The 13,867-nt window shown below is 32.2% G+C and overlaps 1 protein-coding gene and 1 long non-coding RNA gene across 2 annotated transcripts; both read left to right on the top strand.

Annotated features, from left to right (window-relative positions):
• The first annotated feature begins 5,215 nt into the window (after window positions 1–5,215).
• LOC120165633 lies at window positions 5,216–5,544 on the top strand. Its single transcript, XM_039175110.1, has 2 exons — window positions 5,216–5,296; window positions 5,380–5,544. Exons 1-2 carry the CDS (start codon window positions 5,221–5,223, stop codon window positions 5,535–5,537), a joined length of 234 nt encoding a protein of 77 aa, XP_039031041.1. The 5' UTR covers window positions 5,216–5,220; the 3' UTR covers window positions 5,538–5,544.
• A 3,244-nt stretch (window positions 5,545–8,788) lies between these two features.
• On the top strand, window positions 8,789–9,005 carry LOC120165641. Its single transcript, XR_005519843.1, has 2 exons — window positions 8,789–8,867; window positions 8,940–9,005. It is a non-coding gene; the product is annotated as an uncharacterized LOC120165641 (long non-coding RNA).
• The last annotated feature ends 4,862 nt before the right edge of the window (window positions 9,006–13,867 follow it).

Raw genomic sequence — 13,867 nt, 5'->3', positions numbered from 1 at the left:
AAAAAACTTATAATTAAAAGAACAATTTCAGTATTTAAAAAAAGATAAATTTCTTAATAAGTCAAGACAAAGTATTAAAAGAAGTCCAATGGCCTGCCTGTTGCTCCCTGAAGCTGCTGCTCGACACCTATCTTCCTAGATTTATCAACTCCTTTATAACCTTGCACGTTAATTTCTGAACGTGGTTCCAAGGCCTTTATCCTTCTCTTTCTATTAGTTCCCATGTGATAAAAGCTTCCCTATCAATCAAACCCGATTGCAAACAACATTAAACCGAAAGTACTTTTCTAAAAACATCCGCCAACATTACAACGAAAGAAGAAGAAAATATTAAAATTCAGCCGAAACTCCACTTCTGTGAGGATCAGCCACCTGTAGCCTTCAATTAACATTAAGCGCATACCAGAGGCACAGGGAAAGAAACGAGATCTTTAGATTAGATAAAGAAAAACAATATAGTCACGAATTGCAAGTTTAAGCATTACCAAAGCGGATTCAATTAAATTGCCTACGAGTCAAACCCCCAATCCTCAAATTAGGGTTACAACATTAGACATTTAACGAACTTTAGCCATTAACTGGAAATAACTAAGGTCCTAACTACACATCAAAATTGAAATTACAGATCATCTGAAAATTTTGACCATGTTACATGATTCAGCAACATATGTTCAAATTCAAAGATATAAAATCAGAAAATGAAAAACATGGGGACAAGCTGAATGATTAGCAAATAAATCTAACTACAATTCTAAATTCTATTTAAAAAGGATCAATAAGAAAGAAAAATGAGGGCTGCTAGTTTTACCTGAACAAAATCAAAGCAGCGTAGAGCAGAAAGAGAGAAGGAGAAATTTGAAAGTGGTGAATAGCACTGGCGGGAATTTGAGTGTCTCAGCAAAATAATTCGAAGGGCGTGTTTGTTTAGGCAAAAAAGTTAAAATATTCAAAATTCGAAGAGGAATGCCGCCAAATCAGTTCACGCTTTTATAGGACACAAAAGCCATATCAGGCATCAGATATGGGCCGAACCCCGAACTTGAGCCCAATTCCTAGCCTAAATGATATTTTAATCGATCAAATTCGAGTACTGTTCATATTTGGAGCAGACTCACAGAAGAATTTAATTCATCGAATTGGGGTCTATGTATACGAAAGATTACATGTAGAATTATCTGTGTTTTTCACAATGGTTTCACAATCATATGTGTTTTTCAAAGTAGTTTCATTTTTATAAATAAGCTATTTTTATAATATTACATTTTAATTAAATTTTTTATATGAAATTAATATTTATTTGGACCAAAAGATATAAAATTAAGTTTGAATGAATACAAATTCAGATATTATGTCTCGAATAATGACTGAATTAATTCATTTATTGTTGTTATTATTAGAATATTTAGAAAGTTGTAAATTTAAATATTATAATTTATATGAAATACATGGGAACTAATAAATGTGAAATAATTCATCAAATCATTATACTGTGATTGCTATCAAGTTTTGACACCATAATTTTGATGTAAAAGATCATTGAAAAACACAAACACGGAGGAAAAAGCATCAAACAACTAAAAGCGTGAGAGGGCGCGTGGGTGGTGCACGAATCACGCGATGAACCATTGGTTCCTACGGCATGGGCTCATGCCAGACCGCAACATAAATGGAACCTGTTGGGATTTGTGAATGAAAACGATAATTTCATGTCATTTTACGTGAATTTTATCAAATCAATTCCAGCCTGCTCTTGCATGCTGTCAGCCCCTCATCCACCATGATGAGGTTCCATTTCATAGGCATCACCACCTCTTCAAAAATACGGGCACGGCTGCGGATTCAACATAATACCAACATATCATAATATTATATATAACATAAATACAAATTATTCACTTATTAAATAATTTTAATGATTAAGAGAAATGAATTATTCGTAAAAGTAATAGATTTAAGCAGTTATTTTTATATGATGTGTGTACATCAATAATTAAGAAATATTATAAACGAATAATACTTTGTAATCATTTTAAATTATTAAAAAAATTCTATAATGAGGGAGCATAGAAAGGAGTAGAAATTATGATTTTTCATATTATTTATTTCGTTTTTATTAATTTTAGTTTAGAAATTTTATAGTCGTCCACAATAGTAATATTAGGTGTAATATCATGATAATTACTCGTAAATTAATATCCTCAGTAAATATGATTGATTGATAATTGATTTAATTTTGATAAATAATATAAGTAAGTCAGAAATCATGTCAAAATAGCATTTATGATATCTTATGTCTAGAGTTGTTCTTTCAAAAATTTATATACTAAGAAATTATTTAAAGATTTTAATATGAAAAACAATATTGAGAAGAAAATTTGAAAATAGTACGGGAAGTTCTACCTTGCGGCAGTCTTAATATACGGTTAAGAAAAAACGATACCGGCTTTGTTATTATTTTAATAAAACCGGTAAAAAAATTACCTAAAACATTATTATTTCTACCTAAAACATTAATATTTTTTAACATTTCCAGTAAAATGCCAAATAATAACAAAATCGGTATAAAAAAAATAATATTTTAGGTAGCGCTTTACCGGATATGTTAACAAAACCGATAAAGCGCCCAATAATAACAAAATCGATAGAAATAATAATGTTTCCAGTAATATTTTACCGATTTTGTTAAAATAATAATAACAAAATCGATAACGTCTTTCATTAAACGTATATTAAAATTGTTTCCTATATACAAATTATTGAATGTTATATTAAAACAGACAAGATCACAGTCGTTCCATTTTCATCTACAAACAAGTGGAGATTGTCATATAGCTTTGGGCACAAGGTAGCCCCAGTCACATTTATATTGTCTCAGCTTGACAATGTCCACCCTTTTGATTTACAGCCTTGCTTGTCTAATCACTCACTGCCCAGGACCATACTCGTCTGCAGTCTACGCTGTTTTGGTCTGGGTGCATAAAAAAATACAAACTTTTGTTTTTTCCCCTTCCAAGTCAACAATGTTGGAGGATGCCAAAACTAATTTTAGGAAGTGGTTAATCATTTCACGATAAAAGGTATCAAAATCAATTATTGATTTTTTAGTTCACTTCGAGTTCTTATAAGTATATTATGTAAAATGGATTATTCGTGAGTTATGTTAAAATTTAAAGAAAATTATATAAAAAAATGGAGATTTATTGTAAAGAGGCCACTAAATTAGATGGATAAGAATAACGAGTCAAAATCTCTAAAGAATTAAGAAACATTAATTCATATCTGATAAAAACAAGTATTTAAAAATATAAATTCTTTTAAATATTTACTTTTTTTTAATAATTTGAAATGATTTTAAGGTGTATCTGTTTATAATCTTTTTTAACTATTGACGATACATGTATTATGTAGATGCATCCATTCAATCTAAAATCTCATGAAAGAAAAATTACATTTAACCATTAAGATCACTCAATGAGAATAATGATTTTTAATAATACTGGAAAGTCGGTATGTTAATATAAAAAAAATATTACACAGGAAAATTAGTTACTATACTAAAGGAAAAGAATCAATATAATCATAGCTTCATTATAACAACATAATCTTGAAAGCAACATGGACCTAAAGTTCATGTGCTGTTGTTCCCGGAAGCATGTTATTGAGAAAAGTTAGACTCTTGGTGATTTTGTTTTATATAGGAGATAAATTTTAGACGAACTTATAAAATTTTAGAATATATTATTAATAAAAAATATAAAAATACTTAAATAATATATAAAATTTTAAGATTTCCATGATAGGAACCTCCCGTCAACTCCCCTGTATCATCTTGGTGATAAACCTGCATTAGTCTGCCTTACAAACGTCTGCATTTGAATGCCTTAATTAGCAGTATAAATCATGTTTTGTGTATGTTTTTTATTTTGCGGACAAGGAGGACCTCTCCGGCTGATGACTTGAGCTCCCTTCACGTGATTTTTTTTCCTTCATGAAATTGTCGATCACCTCCCCTCTCTGAAAACGATTGCAGTCCCATCCGGTGTCCGTTATATACACCGAACAAGAGATTGAATCAGACAAACTATTAGTTTTCGATTCAATATGTTGGATTTGATCAGTTTTATTGATTTTAATGTACAATAACTTAAATATTTAAGTACACTGTTGTTTTGCAAAAAAGTTCTTTTTTAGTTTGATGATATGGATAAGTAAGAAGCTTGAAGCTTAATCTTTTGCCCTATCTCCCGATAAATTACAGTAAATATGGAATAAAAAATCTATTATTATTGATGATAATATTTGGATTACAACGATAATAAATATTATTGATTATATTTTGGATTACAACGGATAATTCATTTTTAGTTTTAGCGGAAATTCATGATTATTACTCGTAGGTTGACAAGTTCAATAAATGTGATCGAGTGATAGTATATTTGTCTCTGACAGATCACATGAACCTGACAGATATCATGTCAAGAGAAGATATATGCCCGGAGAATGTGAAGATTCCAGAGTTTATGGTCAGCAGAGGGATCCTTTAAAGGCCTCTTCTTATTTCGAAATCGTTGATCGTTGAGTAATTATTTGTAGAAAAGATCCGCGTAAAATGTATAACAATTATAAAACAACGAGGGATGTTGTGTTGTCCTTAATTAAATGTCTGCTTGCTATATTAGTGCAAGGATTCAAGAAGAGTGTCAATTGCAATGTTTGTGCCTTGTTCAGAAACTGCTACTCTAATGGCAATGCAGGGCCATAAGTGTTGCCAACTTAGGTATGTTTTGGTCCATAAATCAGCACGCCATGCATTCTGAAACTTGTTCCCCGGTCCCTGTTTCTTTGTACAAGTTGAGTAAGCCAATTAATTGAGAAAGAAAACCCGAGGTAAGTTCCACGTGAAACACATAAATATTATTTTTTCATAGTTCTAAAATACGAAGGATAAAAGAAATTACTTAATCATAACAGTAGGAATGACACATAGATGGGTACGTAGTTACATTAGATGAGTACACAAGGTAGCATTTTCATGGGAAAGATAGCAGGAGACATTGATGGTGACTCTAACAGACCACATTACTAACGTAGAGTTACTACAAAACTCCATGTCATTGTCCATTAATTCACCACTTGTCGACATTGTATAGATTTTGCTTCCATATAAGACAAACCCAACTTGAAGATGTTTCTCACAGCAAACATATTCAGGAAAAAATCATGGCTAGGGTTCCCTGCAAGCGTCTTCTTCTTGTTGCTTTTTTCCTCCTCCTCTTCATCGCTACAACAGCTAGAGGTAAAGTTTTGAATCTCCGATTGAATTTAATATATCTTTAGCCTTTAGGAGATCGGATCTGAACTCTTTGTTTTGTTTTTCAGCAATAAATATGCCGGTGGCTAAGGAAACTCAGAAAGTACTTCACGATGATCAAGTACTTACGGCGACGGAAATTCATGGAGAAGATCATGTTAAGGTTGATGAATTAGTAGCTATGGACTACAGTCCGGCAACAAGGAAGCCTCCGATCCACAATTAACTACCAAAGTTTTGTACATTAAAATAAGTACTTGCTAAAGCAGTTATTTTTATATATACATTCAGTCATTTCTACATGGTACGAAGGATAAAACAAGGTATTCATCATCTTATAGAGAATCCGATTCACTTATTCTCTAGATGGACTACAGTCCGGCAACAAGGAAGCCTCCGATCCACAATTAACTACCAAAGTTTTGTACATTAAAATAAGTACTTGCTAAAGCAGTTATTTTTATATATACATTCAGTCATTTCTACATGGTACGAAGGATAAAACAAGGTATTCATCATCTTATAGAGAATCCGATTCACTTATTCTCTAGGGTTTTTTTGTGTGTGTAACTAATAACCATGCATGGAGAAGCCTTGGATATTGTATCAGTTTTTTGTTTAATGGATACCTATAAATACCTACATGTTTCTGTCATTAAACTACAAGGCTTTGCTTTCTCACCTGAAAAATAATGGAACAAAATCAGGAAGCGGCACGAAATTGATGAATTAAGCAGCAAATAACAAAGGAGAGAGAGAGCCCGAGCTTTTCATAAAATCTGTTGCATAAAGTTGTATGACTTGCTTTGGATCGGGTTGATTAGTTATATCAGTTTGGAAACTAAACCCTTGAAACTTCACCAACAGATTCAGACAAATAAAAGTGCTATATATTCGGAGAACGAACTACGGAAACAACCAGCCCTTCGCTAACTTGGAACCCTAGGTTGATCCCTTCGTTTATCGAAGCTTCCAAAAAGTTTAGCTTCTCTAGCCAGCTACATCGCATATATAAAACTTTTAGACAAGATCTATAACAAACATGATTTACCAGAGTGAAAGTTAATATCTGATTATCATATCTACCTTGCATGTTGACCTATAAATATTTACAATGATTCACCGATTGATACACACACTAAATGCTACTATAAATACTCCCATCAAAACTAAAAAAAAGAGGGATAAACCATTCATTACCATAATCTACCCTTCTTTCTCTTCTTCTTCTAAACACCGATCAACGACAATTTCTTATCGACTGCAGTTCTTCGTTCAAACCAGAAAGAATAAGTTGTTAACTGTCGACAAGATAAACTTGTTGTCATCAACAATCGCTTATTGAAGCCTCCAAAAAGTTTGGCTCCTTTAGATAGAAATCCTCAAGCCAACTACAACGTGTAGACAAGACCATTAGGCAAAATCTCCGAAAGACTCGCATGATACGTCAAAGCAAAATCCAAGGTATGACTATTATATCTACTTAATTAGTATGCCAACCTATAAATAACCATAATGACCCTACGATTAACACACTAAAAGTCATTATAAATATCACAATCATAACTGAAAAAGAGAGTAAACCATTAATTACCTCGATCGACCCTTTTTCTTACTTACAATGAAACATTCTCTTCCTCTTCCTCTAAACACCAATTAAACACCGGCTTATAATCTTTCTCTTATTGACTGTAACTTTTGTTTAATTTAAAAGGTGTAATCTATCAATGACCGTCGAGATAAACTTATTACATCAACAACAACAAAAATTAAACTTAACTCTTCATAATTATTCTTAGAGATAATAGTAAACACAAAAGAACAACACCCCATTGCTATTGATTAAGAAGAAGTTCCCAAAATTATTGAAATTAACAAAAACAACAAAAACCTTGCTTGAACGGCATAGGAAGTTAAAATGGTTTGTAGAGCATAAACTATAGCATTCAATTGGAGATGGTTTACTTCTTAAATGGTTAATGGTGAAAATTCATTCTTGAAAAAATTTCAGTATTTTCTTATAATTTTGTGTATCGTATGTGAATAGAAGATGATATGATAATATGTAAAAATATTATCATGTTATCTATAGGGAAAATATATCAAATATTAACACATTAAAATTATGCATGTATATTTTTCAATTATAAATGTTAAAATTTGATTTCTATATACAATTAAATGTAAAGAGGAACATATGTATTTAATCAAAGATGTAAATTTTTAAGAAATTATAATATAAAGGAAAAATAGTAGCTTTTACTCCTGTAGTAGACTTAATTTATCACTTTCGCCCATATCGTATTTTCACATCAATTTAACCTTTTAAATTGCTCAATTGCATCATTTTATACCATACCCCAAACTTAAAATCCTAAATTATAAACCTTAAATCTTAAACCATATAAACCATAAACCTTATACCCTAAACCCTTAGGGTTTATAATTTACGATTTTAAGTTAGGCATAAGGTATAGAATGATGTATTTAAACAATTTTGAGGGCTAAATTGATACGAAAATACAATAGAGACAAAAATGATAAATTGTATCTGCTACAAGGACAAAAGTGATCCTTAAGCCTATTATAAATTTAGGAGCATAAAGTTACAAAAAAAAAAAAAAACTAGATCATCAGTATAAAATATAAAATTACTTGAATTATATAAAATTTAAAATTTTCTAAATTAAATCAGTTCCTCAACATCCTTCGGTGCATTTCTGACCAAATAAAATTAAGCTCAAAGAGTAGATGAACGAATTAAACATAATTCCTTTCAACGCATCCATTAACATTATCGAGCTCTTACATCACGTGTCTTGTTTGATGACCGCAAGCTTAGTGCTAATATTGTTAAATTTAATCTTTTAATTCTTTTGGATTAGAACTCCCTACATATCCGTTACCATCAGCTAATCCATCTTCAAAAAAAACAAAAAAACAAAAAAAATCATATAATCACAATTTTAAACTATAATCCGTTCATAAATTACAGTGCAGATGGATTTTTTTTCATATTTATTGCTCAGCACTAACTAAGCTTATAGAATCACCTACAAGTTTGACATCTAATACAAAAGTAACGCCAAAGTTTGGTCTCCTGAAATCCAAATAACATTACATGTCCAATCCAGTGAGGGGGGAAATGTTCTGTAAAACCCTACTCTCCCTTTAATCTAGAACCGAAGTAGAACTGATTTTGTTTTGTTTCCCTTCAGTTTCAAGGCTTTGTCCTGAGTAATCTATATCAATTCGAGTTTCAGTGAATTTTCTGCATATATAAGAACTCGAATATGAGATATTGCTTAAACGATATCAAACTTCTTACTACTTGAATTGTTCTGTTGATAAAGTAAAACTGAATTTCGTTAAAAAAAACCCACAATACTTCTCATTTCTTATATTTCATTTCGCAATCAAGAATATTAAAGATGTGTGTATTTAAATATATATTTTTTATATTTATTTCAGATTAATAAAAAAAATATAAAAAAAATTGTTTGGTTTCAGTTCCAGCTCCAGTTTCACTCTCTTAGTTTCTTTGCTGATAGTTGAGGTAAATCCAACAAAACCCAGAATTTCTTTTTGTTTGGTTTCTGTGTGTTTTTGATTGATTTTGTTGCTTTAGATTTGATAATGGGAAAAAAAGAAAATTGTAAAAGATAGATGGATCGGTATCAGAGGGTGGAGAAGCCAAAATCAGAGATTCCCATAAACCAAAATGAAATTAGGATAAGCAATGAGGAGTTTTATTACCTATGCCACCACTCTCCTCAAAGTATGTAATATTTTTCTGATACAATTGTTGGGATGAAATGCTTCCCTTCCTATAGTATGAGTAGCTATGAGTATGTTTAAGTTTTCCATTTATTTGGAGATTCATAGGTACTTTAAGTAGATTACATCCATGGAGATTTAACTTTGTGCTTCATAGTGACTATTGTGGTAATTGGGGTTCAGTAAGTGCTTCATACTTAAAAATTTAATCTTAGTATTAAAATTCCTTCATATGGAATTAAATTGTTTTTTATTTGACTTTTTTCCCTCTGCATTTTATGTAGGAGAAAGGTTCCAGTGAGATTGTTCTTAAAGCAATGGGCAGAGCCATTAGTAAGACTGATGATTGCAGAGCTAATCAAGGTAGCTTGAAGATGTCCCTCTCTGTTTCACTTCTCAATTACATGTATATATACGTATGCCATTTTCTTGATTTATATCAAGGTTTCTGTCTTCAGAGGAGAATTCCCGATCTTCATCAGAATACTTCCACTTATTTTTAATTGTTTCAAAGTTGGAAGTCTAATTTCCGGCTTTGGATTTAGACATTCTATGATGCATTTATGTGTTGTCCCTTGTTTTTGTTTCATGTGAAGAATTGTCTCTTTCTTTTTTTTACGACTGTATACTTCTATTTTTTTTTTTTTGGATAAGTAAGATTTTATTATCCAAATAGCAAGAAGCTACAAAATACAATAGAGTCAAAACAGATTACATACAAAAAGAATCAATGGTCTGCAATATTCCATTGATTGCAGAGGTTAATATTCACAGTAAGCAGTCGATTAAAAATCCTACCCTTTAAGTGAAGACTAACAACCTCTTTAATTGCCTTAAGTAAGTTTTCAAGAGACCTTGAACGCCCTTGGAGCAAACGTTTGTTCCTCTCTTCCCATAACAAATACAATAAAGTGTTCAAAGCCAGCTTCATAACCAAGGAAAGCAAGGATTTTCCTTTCCAGTAAATACAAGCCTGAGACATGAAGTCATCCCAGGTGCAGGCAGTAAAGATCAAACCTGATAAAGAGAAGATGGACTCCCAAAGGGAAGCTGCAGTAGGACAAGAAAGGAATAGGTGGTCTCTTGATTCAGGTTCTGCAGAACAAAGAACACAAAGAGAATCAGTAATCACTCCCATGCGTTGTAACCGGACCTTGGTAGGAAGCCTATCCAAAAATGCCATCCAGGTGATAAGGCTAAATTTTGGTATGTGCATGGGGTACCAAAGCAGTTTCTGCCAAGGAACCCTGGGTCTCTTTTCTCTGATAGAATCCCAAATGGAACTAGCAGTGACAGCTCCTGTAGACAGAAATTGATGCACCTCCAGTCTCATTTTCAACAGCCTCTTCATGCACCAGCTGGTGCTAGGTTTTTCTTATATAATATGGGTTACTATTTGTTCAATATTTCGTTGAGAAATATTGAATACATTTGAGTTTTCCCATTCTCTGGGTTTGAATTCTGCTTCTTAGGTCATATCTAATTACTCTTAAAATGCAACCTCCTCTTTCGGTTGATCAAGTGAAACCATTAAATGAATTTGAAGATGGAGGTATGCAATCTTGTTTCGTAAATAAGTACTCATCGAAGGGAAAATAAATTAGATGATGAGTTTGTAATATCTGATATTTTGATGTCATCTAGCTGTTGAGGCTCCACCGGAGACGTGAGGAAGGGGAAGAAGTGGTCGAGGTATCCTTATTATATCATATACGGTTTTCAGTTTGAGTATGTCAACTTTTCATTACCCTTTGCTTCTTGAATTTAGAATAATTATTTCAAAGCAATGCTGTTACCTTGGTGCATCCCGTGACTCCCTTTTTTTTGTGCACGGAGAAAATAACTTATCTACTTTCCTTTTTCTTCAGCCAATATATACTGTCTTATTTTAGTATTATTGTTGCGTTGATCTTTGGTATATCTTTGCATCCTTTACTTCGTATTTTTTTGCTTTTCTTTCATGTTATGTACTGTTTATATAACTTGGTGAATATGCTCATTGGATGTGTTCTGCCTCTTTGATGGGTTCAGGAAACTATCGTGCAGTAGGGGTATACAATGGTGATGGTTGGGACTCTGGCATGGTATTGGTGGCCTAGGTCGGGAGCGTGGAAGAGGTAACCCTTTCCGGGGTCGAGGACGAGGATATGATGCTGGATGGTACTATGAGTATGGTGAGTCCCATGCACCCCAGCCCAAGGTCGTGGTAAGTTTGTGATTTGGAATAGAGTTCGAAGTATGATGTTCTTGTTTTGCTACTAGCTTGTTGTTGAATAAGAGAGATGAATTTCAAATATAATAACAAGGCTAACTACCTACCTTCTAGGTAACATGCCTGCTCAGCATTCCAAATTCATTGCTAACTTGCATTTTATGCCAATTTTTCAAAATTAAAATAGTTGGAAATTTCAAGTACTTTTCTATTTGTATCAGAGTGAACTATCTGCCGACTTAAACTAGGTTTTCCAAAAATTTCATTTGAATGATGTGATTCGTATGTCGAAGAATGTGCAGTTCACGTAAGGAAGAATTTGGTTATCACAAGCATCTGCCGAGAGCAGACACCTAGTTTTATTATTAGATTGTCGTCATTGGTTTGTTGTACCTTTTAACATCATTGGCAGTGTATGATTTGCTCATCATCATGCTCGCAGGGCGTGGTCGTGGCAGGGGAAGAAGCGGGCGCGGGCGCGGGCGTGGTAGGTATTCTTCCAGGCCAGACTTACCAGTCCAAGCAAACGCCGTTTAAGAGGTGACGGCATCGTAGTTGGTGTGTTGTTTGAATTGTGGATGCCTGCTCTGCTTGTTTGTTCGCGAAGTTGATAGTGTTTAAGGTAATGTTATCTTACAAAGTATCAGACATGACATAATTAGGTTATTATATTAATATTGACACATATAAGTGAAATTTACACTAATCGTTAAAGTTCAGATTGAATTTGAAATCAGAGTAATCGAACATTAGTGGGGAAATCAAATACTTACATAAATTTTTACGTTCGTTAAATAAATCTAAAATTGGAGATTATATTCATATTTTATTCTTTAAAACATATCATGAGAGTAAAGTAATTCTTATTATATGTAGTTATAATCTGTTCCTTTATTATTCAATAAAAGATTATAATATAGCTTTTGACGATGTTCAATAGACTGATAAATACAATTACAATCCTAATTAAAAATATGACAGTAGGATTTAAATACTTATAATATATATGTCGGCATAAGTATGATATTTATTTTTAAAATAATTAGCTGACCCTTATTCTCATATGTAATGGGATAAGATGAGGTAAGATAGTAGGCTGCCCCCAACGCTAGGTTGAGAGCAGTTTCCATGGGAGACCTCCATATTATATGTAATTATAATCATGTTAACAATGTTATAATTAAAATCCATCTTGTAGCGTTGCCCTAGCCGTTCTCTCTTTTTCGTTCTTAGAATTTGTGTAGTCAACTGTAGATCAGTTTAATTTTTAAAATTTTATTTAGTTGACCACGATATTAGTTTTGATACTAGTTGTCGATCATCGATTTTTTTGTTTTTGTTTTTTATTTTTTTAATAAGAATAACTATACTACGTTTTTTTTATATTTGAAACACATTTTTCGTATTATTTCTTGGTCGTTTGGTTAGTCTTTTTATTTCATGTTTTTTCAGGGTTGAATTTGACGACGCACAAAGATGACATTTATTTGTAATCATGTTGATCTTCACTGCTATGGACTTTCAAATAGAGTTTGGATATGTGATTTTGCGTCTGTGGATAGTTTCTCATGATGTTCGTTTTGATTTGGAATTCTTGGAGATCTTTTAACAGTTTAATTTTTGTGTGGTTTATTTACCGATGTAATTAGATTTGTTTGTATCTATTTATCTTTGGAGTCATTTGATTGGGTTTTTAATCTTTTCTATGTATGATTGGTGTAAAGAAATTATTATTATTCCTTAAGGTCCCGGGTTTGAGCACAAAAAATATTTGGAGTGTGAGCATTTAATGTCAAATGGTTTAGAGTTTATTTTTGAACAAATATTGCCTTGTACTTACCCGTGATTAATAAAAAAATTATAATGTTAATTATAAAATTTTATTGTGATTTTAAATATTTTTATATTTTAATAAGATTAACCGATTCTATTAAAAAATAATATTCGTTTTTATTGAACAAGGTTATGATTTTCTTTGTTAAGGCTTCACTTTGATTAATTAGGAACAACCCGAGTCGCAAATATAGTTTTGTTGAGTTAATCTCCCGATGAAGATTTTCTAGATACACGAATACTTGAATTCAAAACTTAATTAAGCGAATTTACCACTTTAAGCAAGCCATTGGTTAGCATCATGGTTTTAAATCATCATTAACATTGATCGGAAAAGAAAATTCTATTGAAGTCGAAACATTTCATTGCCAAGATGCTGAATAAGCAGTAAATCAGGTAGAGGTAGAGAATCCCACTAAAACCCATACACAAGAAGAAGAAAAAAGAACAACAGGTGAATAAGCATGCAATGGAAGTTGAAAGGAAACTCAGCCCAAACTCGCTCAACTTTCAAGTTTCAACTCAGTCATCTAAAAAAGTACACTTCTCTCTGCAATCAAATATGCACACTTTTACTTCTAAAAATGTCTGAAAGAAAGAAAAAAAACGGCAGCAAGTCGTGTTCTTTTACAAGAATCCTTGCCATATCTTCAAAGGCTTAGTGTCCTTGTAAATGCTGTGAAGGAAGCGATACCTCCTCCGCTTCTTAAATGTAGGTCTGGAAATCTCTTCTT

The sequence above is a fragment of the Hibiscus syriacus genome, unplaced genomic scaffold (genome assembly GCF_006381635.1).
Source record: "Hibiscus syriacus cultivar Baekdansim isolate YM2019G1 unplaced genomic scaffold, ASM638163v2 tig00111584_pilon, whole genome shotgun sequence".
Lineage (NCBI taxonomy): Eukaryota > Viridiplantae > Streptophyta > Magnoliopsida > Malvales > Malvaceae > Hibiscus > Hibiscus syriacus.
This window is presented reverse-complemented; position numbering and strand designations above follow the sequence as displayed.